General features: G+C 33.9%; 1 protein-coding gene and 1 pseudogene across 1 annotated transcript; both read left to right on the top strand.

The window, feature by feature from the left end:
- Positions 1-1,604: 1,604 nt before the first annotated feature.
- On the top strand, positions 1,605-4,533 carry LOC142551378 (uncharacterized). Its single transcript, XM_075660581.1, has 7 exons — positions 1,605-2,182; positions 2,412-2,448; positions 2,530-2,608; positions 2,731-2,776; positions 2,854-2,952; positions 3,949-4,017; positions 4,096-4,533. The coding sequence occupies exons 1-7, from the start codon at positions 2,177-2,179 to the stop codon at positions 4,354-4,356; spliced, it is 597 nt and encodes a 198-aa protein (XP_075516696.1). The 5' UTR covers positions 1,605-2,176; the 3' UTR covers positions 4,357-4,533.
- Positions 4,224-7,772, top strand: LOC142551377 (uncharacterized; annotated as a pseudogene).
- The last annotated feature ends 6,479 nt before the right edge of the window (positions 7,773-14,251 follow it).

Raw genomic sequence — 14,251 nt, 5'->3', positions numbered from 1 at the left:
AGTATATCATGTAAATCAGTTTAGCGTTAACAAATATTTTCAGAGTTTATAAATGCTAATTTTTATTCGCCATATTATGACAACTAGTTTTTATATGTGTAGTTGTGTATATTGCATTTTAAGTCAAATGCTAAAAAGTCAGTAGAGGAATGAAGAGTCAGCCATTCATAAAGAAGAATATGAGAGGTAGTCAATACAAGTACACTGGACTATAGTAGGCGAGTTCCAAACTATTAGCATGCCCTCCTCCTTACCTAGGACAAGAACATGACACTTATCGGAGCCTTGTCTAGGCGAGCTCTATGACAGTGGTCTCCTATTTCACACGCGTGGTCTCTATTTTCATTTTTCTTTTATAAGTAGTAGGCTTGATTGTTTCATTTCACATTCACTATTGGGTACTAACTGAAAATTTAGGGTCCGATTCCAGCAAATGATACTAATCAGTTGCAGGTTTTAAATTTGTCATGAGCCTGCAATCACGAAGGAGACAGTTAGAAAAAGGCGAGAGGGTGTCCCGCCGTCGTCCCTCCGACGCTCAAGTTAGAGACTGAGGATATAAGGGGAGCAGCTAAGTGTGCTGCTGAAAAATAATATAGTGAATATGAATGAGTATGACACTCAAACCTGATATTTATAAGAGAATACATGAGCCTTTCATGGGGCTTTTACCTTGCCTAGGAATGAGTCAGGGAGTTTGGACCTGATTTTGATGGGCTCATTTATGAGATATCAACTATATTCTTATTGTCGTTGTGTCTGTCAACTGTCTTTCTTATTATATACACGGTCTGTAACTTTAACCTTTCTTATTATATACCCGATCTGTAACTTTAACGTTGGAGGGTATATGTCAGATCAATCTATTAGCCCTTTTATAACACTATGTTCATGATTTCAGGCTCCTAAGGGCATCCGCATCTGTAGTCATTAATCTATGTTATTAACTTTCCATCTCTTCAAAAAGTGTGGGGTCCACAAGACACATAATCATTATATTAACATTTTCCCATTATTAATACACACTCATATTCATTTAATATCAACCGTCATTATTTATGGATCCCAATGTCCACTTATTCATATTTTTTATTTATTTTATAATAAATATTATTGAAAATAAATAATATTATTATTTTAAAAATAATTTAACATCAATATTGATTAAAATATTATTTAAAAAAATGAAAAACTGTTGTACTATTTGATAACATTCTTTTAACTTATAAATTATAATTATTTAAAACATAATATTATTTGATTTATAATTAATATATATATATATTATATATATAGATATATATTCAAAAGAGCCGTTTGGCTTTTTTGTCCTTTTCTTTTAAAAAAAATTAATGTGGATTAATGATATTAATTCTGATGAATTTTTTTGCTAATAATCTACATGCTCACATTAATACATGAATATTAATTGGTATTAATAATTATTCATTAATGCACGCATGGGTCAACTTTCATTATTAAAAAATGCATTTTATTTTGAAAGTTGACCCGTGCATTAATATATAATTATTAATATTCATGTGAGCATGTAGATTATTAATATTTACAAAATTATAATCATCCAAATAAAATCGTAAGCCCTGATTACTTTGACATGGCGGGGGCAGATCCCGCTAACTTGTCCGAGTAACGGAGTTTTCTTAACTGTACGTGATGCGGATAAGCTTCTTTACATAAACGACGTCCTAACACAATACTAATACCTAAGCGACAAGGGGTGCCTTCCCATTACGTGGGTAAGGTAGCTGAAACCGCCGCAGCCACGGCGGAGCTGAAGCTAAAGAATAGGAAGAAGAAAGGACGCCCTCCTAAAGCTTCTTACCTCCAATCTACCCCAACAAAACCAATTAATTATGTTGCCTACCCATCCAGCGACCGCCGACCCACTCGCAAGAGCCATAGTTTGAACAATTTGATTGAATTCTATGAAGAGGATGAAGACGAGAGGAAGGAGAAGAAAGTCAAGCTGGTTGTTCGGTTGCCTGAATCCAATGGAGAGGACATTGATCAGAAACAACAGAATAACAGGCGGCGTTCGCGGGATTATGCTTCGGGTTCTGGATCGGATTCTGACCCAAATTCTGACGATCAGGAGGGATCGAATAAGAAACGAAAGATTAATACTTTGGATCGTGGATCAAACCATGCGGATTCCATGCAGGTCCGTTTTTATTGCAAGTATGTTTTGCATATGGGAATTTATTAAAGAGTAGCCGTATTTTGGAAAACCGTACGACTATTGCCTATAACTAGCTGGCGCTACTGTTTTATTTACTAAATTTCCCCAAGTCCTTTTCTCCTTGACTTTCATTGATGGCTTTTCTTGTTATTTGTTCAATTTTACCACTTTGTTGGCTTCTTAATAATTGTGGTTTCATTGATTTTTGCAGGAAAAAAAGGTTTCGACAGTGACAGAAACTCAACATGGTTTTTATTACATCCACAGCATTTCTTGATTGCATTTGTGTTTGGATTATTTGATTGTGAACTTTTCACTTTCGTGGACAGGGTCACCAATGAATTATGGTCCCACGACACCTTTGCCAGACAAAACATTGTTGTTCTTCATTCTTGACAGGCTCCAAAAGTAAGTACTTTCTTGTCTACCTGTTCTGCTAGCTTAGAAACTTATTTCTTCTTTATATGGCACTTTTTTTTCTTCCAATTTTCAGTTTGTCAGTGTTGGTTGATTGGATGGATTTACTGCAGGAAGGATATATATGGGGTGTTTTCTGAGCCCGTGGATCTCAATGAGGTGACTGAGTACATTCAAAGGTTGATGAAAAATTATGGGTTTTTGGAGGGGCTGATATGGAATTATTTTTCTTGCAGCTGCCTGATTATGGTGAAATAATTGAGCACCCTATGGACTTTGGAACCGTGAGGAAGAAACTTGATGGTGGAGCTTATAAGAATTTGGAAGAATTAGAGGTTGGTTATTTCTTTTTGGACATGCTATGAATAATTTTTTGATCTACGGATGAATTATACTTGTTGGTTGAGATGGTTGGAAGTATTGATGCGAAATATGCTGAGATGTGCTTAGAATGCTTGTCTAATCCAAAGATCAAATACAACTCATTTAGATATTTCAAAAATATTGCTATTGGGCCAGTAGGACCCTAAATTCTATTTCCTGGTCATCACCTTTTTATGGATATTGCTCAACGAAGAGTTAAGTGAGTGTTCTTGATATTACCATTTGACGCGAGGCTAATGTGTTGACTTAAATTATCAAAGTATCATTTAATTTTTTTGTGAAGAAGCTCGATAATAGTATCAGACATCTTGGGCATTTGATGGAGGCTGTGTTTTTGCATTGTGTTTGTTGAGCACTGTCTCTCTCTCACATAAAATGTTTCTGGTTGATGAACATAGTATTGCAATATATTTTCTACAATGTACATATGACATATCTAAGGATAATGAGAAAAAACTATGCTGCCATTGATGATTAATAAACAATTTTACTTACCTTTTAATAATATTTTGGACCTAAATTAGGCAATAACATGTTTGGACCAATAAATTTGAGGCCAGGGATGTGAATGATTTTACCAAGATCGTAGGAATCAAAGAACAAACTACATGTGAAACTGCAGCTGCATAATAATGTGAACCAATTGCGACGATCATGCAATTTGCCTTGATCCACTTATAATCACTTTTCCTCTGTTTATTGTTAACTAACTATAGCATCACTGTCGTAAATTTTTATCTTTTTAATTTCTGCATTTTTTTGGGATTCAGATAATAGTTCTTGACATATTCATATTCTATATCTCCCCTCAATTTATTGTTATCCTTGGAAGTTGATACAAACATGTGATTTGGTTATTCTTGGTGTATCTGTGCAACATTGATTTCTTAGAATTCTACATGGAGATTAATTACTGTAATTGATGGTGAATTCCCCTGCATTTTCAGACCGATTTATTTCTGATATGTTCGAATGCCATGACGTATAATGCTCCAGATACCATCTATTATCGGCAGGTTTGCGAAGCCTTCAAGCTTTGTTTGTTTCTTCTGCACAATGATCATGCTTTATATTTGAATCTTGAAATGCATTAGGCACGATCTATCCAAGAACTTGCAAAGAGGGACTTTGAAAATCTGAAACATGAAGGTGATGCTGATGAACTACAGCCCAAAATAGTGCGGAGGGGAAGGCCACCAAGCAAGAACCAGAAAAAGCCTGTTGATACATCTACACTAGAACGTGTTAGTCCTTATCCTTCTTCAGTTGCACTTCTTGCTAACGCAGGAGAGAGAATAGTTGGGTCGAACTCCTATAATTTGAGAAAGGTACCAACACCTCAGAGATATCGATAAACAGCAGATCCCGCAAATTTCCGCTCTAGAAATGGTGAAAATAGCTCGGAATGGTTGTCCGATTGGAGTGACTTTCCAGGTTCACATTTATGTTTGTGATTCAGTCTGATCCTAGTCGCACGTTTAGTTGATTCTCCTGTGAATTATCGATTCTTCCGCAGCTTCCATTTTACGGGCTGGCATGAAGTATGGTAACAAACTGTTAAGATTGGAACTTGGACCTAACTCAACCCCAAAAGCTAGTTCAAGGGGGAGGATTGTCCAAGCCCATATATACAACTCTCATGTTATTTATCCAACCGATGTGGGACAATTAACATACCCTTCTCACGTCCAGGAATGAACATCTGGAGCGTGGAGTTTACAAATGACCCAATTATGGGCAGAACGGATGGCCTAATTATAGGCAGTCCAACACATAACGGTGGAACCCGAGCTCTGATATCATGTTAAAGTATACTGAAATCTCGCGGACAGAAGAAGACTCCATTGTCGAACTTCCAGAATGAAGGAATCTTATACCCCCTACTCCAGCTGAATTTTTTGATCCTTTGCCTCAACCTCCTGCTACTAATGTAGCTTCCCCGGTTTTCCAGCCTCAGAAACGTTCCTTGCGTGTCTCCAAGCCTCCTGTTTGGACCAAAGACTATTCTTGCCCTACGTTATCCCATAGTAATTTGGCTACTTCCAAATATCCTCTCAGTCAGTATCTCACTTATACCAAGTTCTCTACACCTTATCAGTCTTTCTTGTATTGCATTTCTGCTGACAGAGAGCTAACTCTTATCATGAGGCTGTCTTGGACCCTCGATGGAAAGCAGCTATGGATTTAGAACTAGCCGCATTGGAGTCTAACCACACTTGGGAATTAGTGCAATTGCCGATTGGAAAGAGATCCTTGGTTGTCGGTGGGTTTATAAGATTAAGTGACACCCTGATGGTACAGTTGATCGCTTTAAAGCTCGTTTTGTAGCCAAAGGCTACACTCAACAAGAAGGGATCGATTATCATGACACATTTTCCCCCGCCGACAAGATTGTCACTATATGATGTTTGATAAGTGTTGCGGCTGCGAAGAATTGGCCTCTTTATCAAATGGATGTGACTAATGCTTTCCTCCAAGGTGATTTGGATGAAGAGGTGTATATGCAGGTGCCACCTGGTCATTCTCTTCAAGGGGAGCAGTGTGTTTGTCAACTTTTTAAGTCCCTTTATGGCCTCAAACAGGCTTCACGCCAATGGAACACTAAATTTGCTGGTGTTTTGAGACTGGCAGGCTTTGTCCAGTCACCCCATGGTCATTCTCTTTTTACTAAGTGTGACTCTTCGCATATCACTTTATTGTTGGTTTATGTGGATGACATTGTAGTAATTGGAAGTGATGAACACGCTATTTCTGCTCTCAAAATGTTTTTACATTCTCATATTCATATTAAGGACCTTGGGCACTTGCGTTATTTCTTTGGCATTGAAGTGGCTCGGTCCAAGGAGGGGATTTATCTAAACCAACGCAAATATATGTTAGAATTATTAGCTGATTCTGGTTTGACAGGTGCTAGAGTTTGTGACAGTCCTGTTGTGCAACATCAGAAGCTCACAAGTCATACACTGGATGAGTTTAATCGACAGAATTCTGCCAATTAGCTTGATGATACTTTGCTGGCCGAATCTGATGTTTATAAAAGATTGGTTGGGAGGCTCATTTACCTTACTATTACAAGACCTGACATTTGTTATGCTGTACAAATTCTTTGTCAATTTATGCATGCACAAAAAAGATCACATATGGATGCAGCTCTGCGTGTGCTGCGCTATCTAAAGTCTGCGCCTGGTCTGGGAATCATGTTGCCAGCCAATAACAATTTCTCATTGTGTGCTTATTGTGATTCTGATTGGGCAGCATGTCCAATGACATGTTGTTCGGTTACGGGTTATTGTATCAAGTTGGGAAACTCCCTGATCTCCTGGAAATCTAAGAAGCAAAGTACGATGTCACGATCGTCCGCTGAAGCGGAGTATCGAGCAATGGCGAGCACCACATGTGAAGTGACTTGGATACCTGGGTTACTAACAGACATGGGAACGACATTGAGCACCACGCCAATCTTGTATTGTGATAACCAGGCTGCTCTACATATTGCGGCAAATCCATTATACCATGAGCGCACCAAACATATAGAGATTGATTGCCACTTGATTAGAGAAGAGATCAAGAACAGTGTGATCAAGACTCAATACATTCCCACTACCGAGCAACTGGCCGATATCTTCACTAAGGGTCTAAGTCGGGAACAACATTCTTATTTACTGTCCAAGATCGGTGTGTTAAACATACACCAATCTTGAAGGGGAGTGTTGAGAGTTAAAAAGTGATAACACGTTTTTGACAAATACGTTTTTTGTTCCTTTAGTTTAGTATAAATAATTGTACTCTTTGAACTCATTTCAATTTTTTTCCCGCAATAAGATTCCTCTATTCTGGAAGTTCGACAATGGAGTCTTCTTCTCTCCGCGAGATTTCAGTATACTTTAACAAAACAGTTTACAGTGGATGAGAACAGGCGTGATACGTACAGTCTATTTAATCCAGAGTCTTCGGGAAATAAACTACCTGTTTTGTCAAATGCTTTTGGAAATTTGAAGTGGTTGGTGCCGGTATGTATTTCGAAGTTTTATAAAGTTAGTGTCTAGAGATGGGAGATACGTCTTTGCCAACAGATTGCCAATTAAAAGACACTAACATTTTTCCTTATATTTTTCATTTTCTTCATGCATGATTTAGGGATGAAAGCTAAAGAGAGCCCATTTGGAGCCTCAGCTTCTTAATCTGTGTAAATATATTCATTTTATGCATCCATCACGATGAAACTTGTAGGTGGGGCTGCACGAACCACTTGCTTATGTGAGAAGCCTGGCTGAGTATGCAGCAAATCTTGGGCCAATAGCCTGGATACTCGCATCAAAGAAAATAGAATCTGTCTTACCTTTCGGGATACAATATTGGTCCTGGCTGGGTTGGCGAGAAGGCAACTCCTTCACAACCACTGTGGCTTTCATCCGAGAAGGAAAATTCATTGAGCAACACATCCACTTACTTCAACTCTAACAAACCAGCAACACCCTCAACTCCTGTAGTAAATTCAGCTGTTGAATTTGGTGCTTCTGAAGGAAAGCTTGAAGCTGCGAGGAAACCAAACAGCCAGAACGAGCTAGCTGTGCAGGGTAGACTATCTGCTTCTGTAAAAACAAAGTTCCCAACTCTGGAAAATCCAATGTATCAATCCCAAAGATTCCATGATTCCGGAGTCTGTGCAACGACGGCTAAAGTAGGATATTACATGATAAATCATCCTATACCAAATTATTTATTTGATCACACTTTTAAACCCAAGGGTCTCAAGTTTTTCCTTGATTAACAAAACACATGCTTCAAAATTTCATGCCTGATTCCCGAGCGTTTGTTACCTTTTCCCATATAATCTCGCCAAATTATATTGAACACTTCAAAAACATTTTAATTTTTTTTCATATATTTTAATGACAGCCATTTATTCTTTTAATAATTTAAAATTTTTTTCGTCTTTGTTTTTTCTACTTGAAGATTATTTTACAAAATAAAAAAATATCACAAATTAAGAAAAATATTTGACCAAGATCGTTTTTCAAACCATCCCACGAGAAATTATAAAATATTAAAATTATATAATACCAATAAAGTGGACAAGATGAGCAAGTAGACATCATGGACTGTGAAAATAGAGTACCATTTTCCTTTGTTTTTTGGTTAAAGATGAGCATTTTCTTCATATATAGACCCACCCACCGCATACAAATAATATGAAAAAAAATTCGTGAAGCCAACCATTTCTTCTTGCAAGTTGTTATCAACTCAACAAAAATTTGACCAACATTAATGACAGATAATTTATGAAAATAAATATAATTGAAATATTTTCTATTTAAAAAAAAAAAACAAACAAACAAACAACGTATGGTATGAATACACGACTATATACCTCTTCACCAAATATTATATTAAACTATTTTCGATGATTTATAGTTCATCTCATATCAAGATCTCAAATATACGAGACGAGATCTGTAACAAGCTTCTTCTACTATTCAAAAAAAATAAAATTTATATTAATTATATTTCAATTGTACAATATATATTCTAAAAATATTCCACTAAAGTTAATTACCTATTGTTTGTTATAACTATAAAATACAAATCAAATCAATGACATAAAAAAAAAAAAAATCATTGTGATAGATTGATTTTGCCATTGTAATAGAATCTAACCATGCATCATTAATTAATTTTATAAATAGATTTATTTGTTAATTAATTTGACATGCATTCACATCTTGATTCTATAATCAGTAATTAAATGTTTGATATAAAATATATTGTTTTTAAATTATATGTTGACAGTTTTTTTAAATGTATGAATTAAACGAGAGGATGATCATAGAAAATATTAAAATTTGACTTGTTATTGATGGATTCACGTCGATTCAATTGCTCATCAACATTATATAGTTTTATTGGGGTAATTTCATACATAAAAAATCATAAATGATCATGTATTAAATAAATACTATTTTTCTTCTTAAAAAATAATCTTTTACTTCCTCGAATTTTTAAAGGAAAAAACTTGTGTGAGACGTTCTCACTGGTCGTATTTTGTGAGACAGATCTCTTATTCGAGTCATCCATGAAAAATTATTATTTTTTATGCTAAGAGTATTACTTTTTATCGTGAATATCGATATGATCGACCCGTCTCACAGATAAAAATTTGTGAGACCGTCTCACAAGAGATCTACTCATTTTTAAAACGAGGTATAAACTCATGGCGGGTGAATTGCATATAATCCCTTGAACACCCACTCTCCAATGTGAGTGGGCGTTATAACGCCCACTCACATGAGAGAGTGTGTGGGGCGTTCATACATATGAACGCCCCTTTGTCAGTTTTTTTTAAAAAAAAATCCGAAACTTAGCGACGGTTTGGTAAAAACCATCGCTATTTGCGACGGATTTTCAAAACCCGTCGCTGAACGCGGGTCCCACGCACGTGATGAATTTTTCTTATTTAATGTTATTTAATGTATTAGTTTAAATTTTAAATTTGTATGTTTTAAAAAAAAACGAAAATTAAAATAAATTAAAAAATAATGTTAAATAAAAAACTAACGGTTGTTTTTGTTTTTGTAATTTTCATTTGTTATAATTTTCAATCATTGTAATTTTTATTTTCGTTAATGTAACTCTCCGATCAATTAGTATTTTACATCTTCTCTTAAGTTTAATTTATTTTCTAATATTTTTATGCAAGTGTTATTTATTATTATATGTTGTACCGTTTTATTTTAGGTTTATAATAAATTTTTAATTTTAATTAAATGACACTCATAAAATTAAATTATTTTACGTACTGAATATATAAAAACAAATTATTATTAATATAAAATAATAATAATTTAAATTTCTTAAAAAATTTGAAATTGAATTTATTTAATGTAAAATAAGAGTAAGATGAATGAGTGGACAGCGAGACCTACAAATAATGAGTGTGAATGTTAAAATGAATGTGGGAGAATAGATGTGTTAAGAGCATCCACATGCCACATTCACACTCATTATTTGTGGGTCCCGCTGTTCACTCATTCATCTTACTCTTATTTTACATTAAATAAATTCAATTTCAAATTTTTTAAGAAATTTAAATTATTATTATTTTATATTAATAATAATTTGTTTTTATATATTCAATACGTAAAATAATTTAATTTTATGAGTGTCATTTACTTAAAATTAAAAATTTATTATAAACCTAAAATAAAACGGTACAATATATAATAATAAATAACACTTGCATAAAAATAAAAGAAATTAAATTAAATTTAACAGAAGATGCAAAATACTAATTCAAGGATTGTTGTTGTATTGTGACCAAATATGTTCAACTAAGTCGGCACGAAGTTGGTGATGCACATGAGTGTCACGTATTTCGGAATTTGTTCGGAGATATTTATGAAATCCTCGATTTGAGCCCTGGACGGGTTGTGCGGGTTCGTCACCTTCATCGTTGTACCAATTTGTCACGTGAACCCCCTCATCTTCGACAATCATGTTATGTAAAATAATGCATGTTAACATAATATATTTTAACATTTTTCTGTACCAATAACGAACTGGACCTCTGACAATTGCCCATCGAGCTTTGAGCACCCCAAATGCTCGTTCAATATCTTTTCTTGCAGACTTCTTGTCTTTCCTTAAAAAGCCTCCTCTTTGGATCCTCCGGGCAAGTGTCTTTCCTTAAAAAGCCTCTCTACTGGAATATTGAGACATTTTGGAGTAAACAAATTCAAGTGTATCTGTTTGCCGAATTGTATGTTTGTAGAATAAAGAATTGTATAGTACAAGTTGTCTATTTATATTGAAATTTGCAACGGCTATATTCCAACGGCTATTTTGCAACGGTTATATTCACCAACAGATACTTTAAACCAGTGCATAAAATAAGTAACAACGTTTAGCGACGGTTTTTGAAAAAACCGTCGCTAAATGTCCAATTTCTTTGGGCGTTAAAATAATTCAAAACACGTAGGGCCCGCGTGTCAGCAAATCGGCGACAGTTTCTATAAAGCAGTCGCTAATAGCGACGGTTTTTGAAAAACCGTCGCTAAGTATGCAATTTTTTTTAAAAAATAAACTGACACAGGGGCGTTCATACATATGAACGCCCCACACTCTCTCTCATGTGAGTGGGCGTTATAACGCCCACTCACATTGGAGAGTGGGTGTTAAAGGGGTGTTATATTAAAGGGGTGTTATAACACCCCTTTAACACCCAATGTGGGTGCCATAATGTAATGTGTTATGGCATATGGACCCCACGATTTTTGATGAGGTGGTGGGACCAATACGGGTGCCCTTGTGAAATCTCAAAATAACTAATTATTCAATGTGAAAATAAATAGGTGTTTAACTCCTATATTTTTTTAATAAATACTCGTAGACCCCTAATAAAATATTACTACAATTCTAATATTTTTTTTACCATATTTTCCATATGTAATTCAAAATCTAATAGGTACAAATGAATATAAATCATATTATTTTTTATGTTTTATTTTTTTAATCATGTTGTTGTATTTATTTAATTTATTTGATTATTTTATAGTGTCTTGTCGCAAAAACTATTATATTTTAAATGTAAAAATATTTGTTGTATGGTTTTAATGATAATTTGTGTATATTCAAACACATAAAATATGAATTATATATTATCAGACTTATTAAAAAAGTATATGTCACGCCTCGAGACCGAGGTTAGTCGATACCGGCATTATTCAACAATCACATAATTGCTAAACAACAAGCCTTGTAGTACAATATAAACCAAAACCATTTTATATAATAAATATCATAAAAATGGAATCGTCTTTACAGTAGTAACTCTGAAAACGATACAAATCTGCGGAAGCGTTTATAACTTGAATTAAAACTTACAAAACTATATTCTTAATTAAAATTCTTCATGCGTCCACTATCAGTCCAAAAACTGGTTTCCGATTCTTCTTTCTCTATTTCTTTTTCTGATTTGTCTGGGGAGTGTAGAGTAAGGGGTGAGTGATATAGTCGTCACTCAGTAAGCGGGGGCCGTTCGAGCACAATATAAAAATATTTACACAATTTTCGAAATAACACATAAACATATCATGCTTTTCATAACATATCATCATATTCATATCATAACAGCACTGCGATTTTTCACCTTCTATGATTTACTGATATCAGTCCCTAATTTTTAATCCTCTAAGGGAGCGAGGCCATAAAACGGTTCTATCCCACCGTAAATGGCCATATGTTTGGATTCCCACTCATTTTCAATGAATCCTCACAGTGCCAACACGTAAACGTATCAAAATCGCATAAAAAAAACGTAGAAACAGAATGACGGTGCTCGACCAAATTTTTCGAAAACAAGAAAACACATAACCGAAATTTAAGGATTTAAAACAAGCCCACTTACCTCAGACTGGAAGAAAACATGAAAAATTCGAAAATAATAGAAGAATCACCCAACCGACACTTCAAAAACGCAGCAACACATCTACCAGAAAATCAGTCGTCTTGAAAAAATTCCTTGCGCCTTATGACACCGTTGGATCGGGCTCAAATTTTTACAGTACGTTCACAAGTACGTCAAATAAATTATGAACGGTGAAAATTGGGTTTGGAAGTCGTTTTGACCTGCTTATGGACGAAAAACCGTAGGTATGCTGTTCACGCCTAAAATTTGAGCAATTTTCTTGCAAATGCTATAAACAAAAAACGAACCAGTTGGATTTGGCCCAATTTTGGATATGCTATTCAAAACATATCGAAGCATATTCTGAATGGTGGAGATCAGATTCCGAGCACCAGAACAAAATAAACAAATTTATGAACTTGGACAGAATTTTGATGACTCGTGCAGAATTTCTGGGAGGAAATTTTGAAAATTGGAGAGGAAACTCGAAAATTTCAGTGTAAATTATGAATGAGAGCTTATCCTATTTATAGGGGTGATGTGAAAATCCTACCATAATTCGATTGATATTTTTTCCAAAATTGGGAGATGCTCCTTCCATAAATATCGAGATGTTCCTTCCATAATTATTGATATGCTTCTTTGTTGAGAAAAGTTGTCTTATATGTAATATTTCCTTCCAAATTTGATTGATATCCAGCCTTATTTCGAAATTAATACATGATTTATACTGAACTTTGAATTTCATGTATTTATTAGCTTGGAATTTCCAATACCATATATTATTTAATATTTTCGAATTTATTATAACTCGAAAATAAATTCTTATACATGTCTATATTTAATTAAATAATTATCTGCCCAAAAATTTGGGTTCTCACGGTATACATCAAAAATTATAAATTTGTGGTTATTCAAGCTTCTTTTTTTAAAAACATAGGTGATCAAATCTCTATTTATTTTTCACAAAACTACTGTAAGACGATTTTATAAGCCAATTTTGTCAGATGTATATCTTATTTAGGTCACTCATTAAAAAATATTACTTTTATGTCAAAATATTATTTATTATTATAAATATAAATATGATTGATCTATTTCACATATAAAAATTCGTGAGACTGTTTCAAAAAAAAAAAACTTGTTATTTATTTTTCATTAAGAGGTTATTATCTATTTTAATATTTCACATGGGGTTATGTGAAGTTTATCGAATTCAGTTGAATTTATATGCACTTTATAGAGAAAAAATTATCTGCAACAATTAATGTAACATTCAATGTTGCATCAACCATCGATAGCCACAATTTTAATTTAACATATTTAGAAGATTGTCACATCAATAAATACTCGACACATGACAATTATTAATTACTACTAAAAGCAAAGATGTGAACAGAACAAGCAATGCAAATTTTGAAAACAAGAAAATGATAGAATATGTTAAGATCGAAAATTAATTTAGAGAGAGATGAATAAATAAATTTAATAATGTGTAAGTATTTTGGTTGAGTTAGCGATACTAAAATAAAATTCATGTACCTGGGTTTATAGTAAACCAACAGTAAAAATAGTGCGGAAATAGAATGACTAAAACTGTTTGGAAAAAATAACTTGTATCAAAAATTCAGTTGGATTATCAAATGAAAAATAAATTACAATTAGACTAAAATTTAAATATGCACATGTTATTTTTGGATGTTTGGATATTTCAGTACTCCTACATTATCATTTCTTCTTTGCGGAATGATTTCACAAAAAGATTTTGATAATTACAAATAATTTGAAATTACCAATTTCAGTCGGACTTATCAGTGCCTAAATGAAGCTCTTAGTATACTTCAATT

This window comes from Primulina tabacum, chromosome 7 (genome assembly GCF_025594145.1).
Source record: "Primulina tabacum isolate GXHZ01 chromosome 7, ASM2559414v2, whole genome shotgun sequence".
NCBI lineage: Eukaryota > Viridiplantae > Streptophyta > Magnoliopsida > Lamiales > Gesneriaceae > Primulina > Primulina tabacum.
The sequence above is the reverse complement of the archived record's forward strand: the minus strand, read 5'-3'. Positions and strand labels throughout refer to the sequence as shown.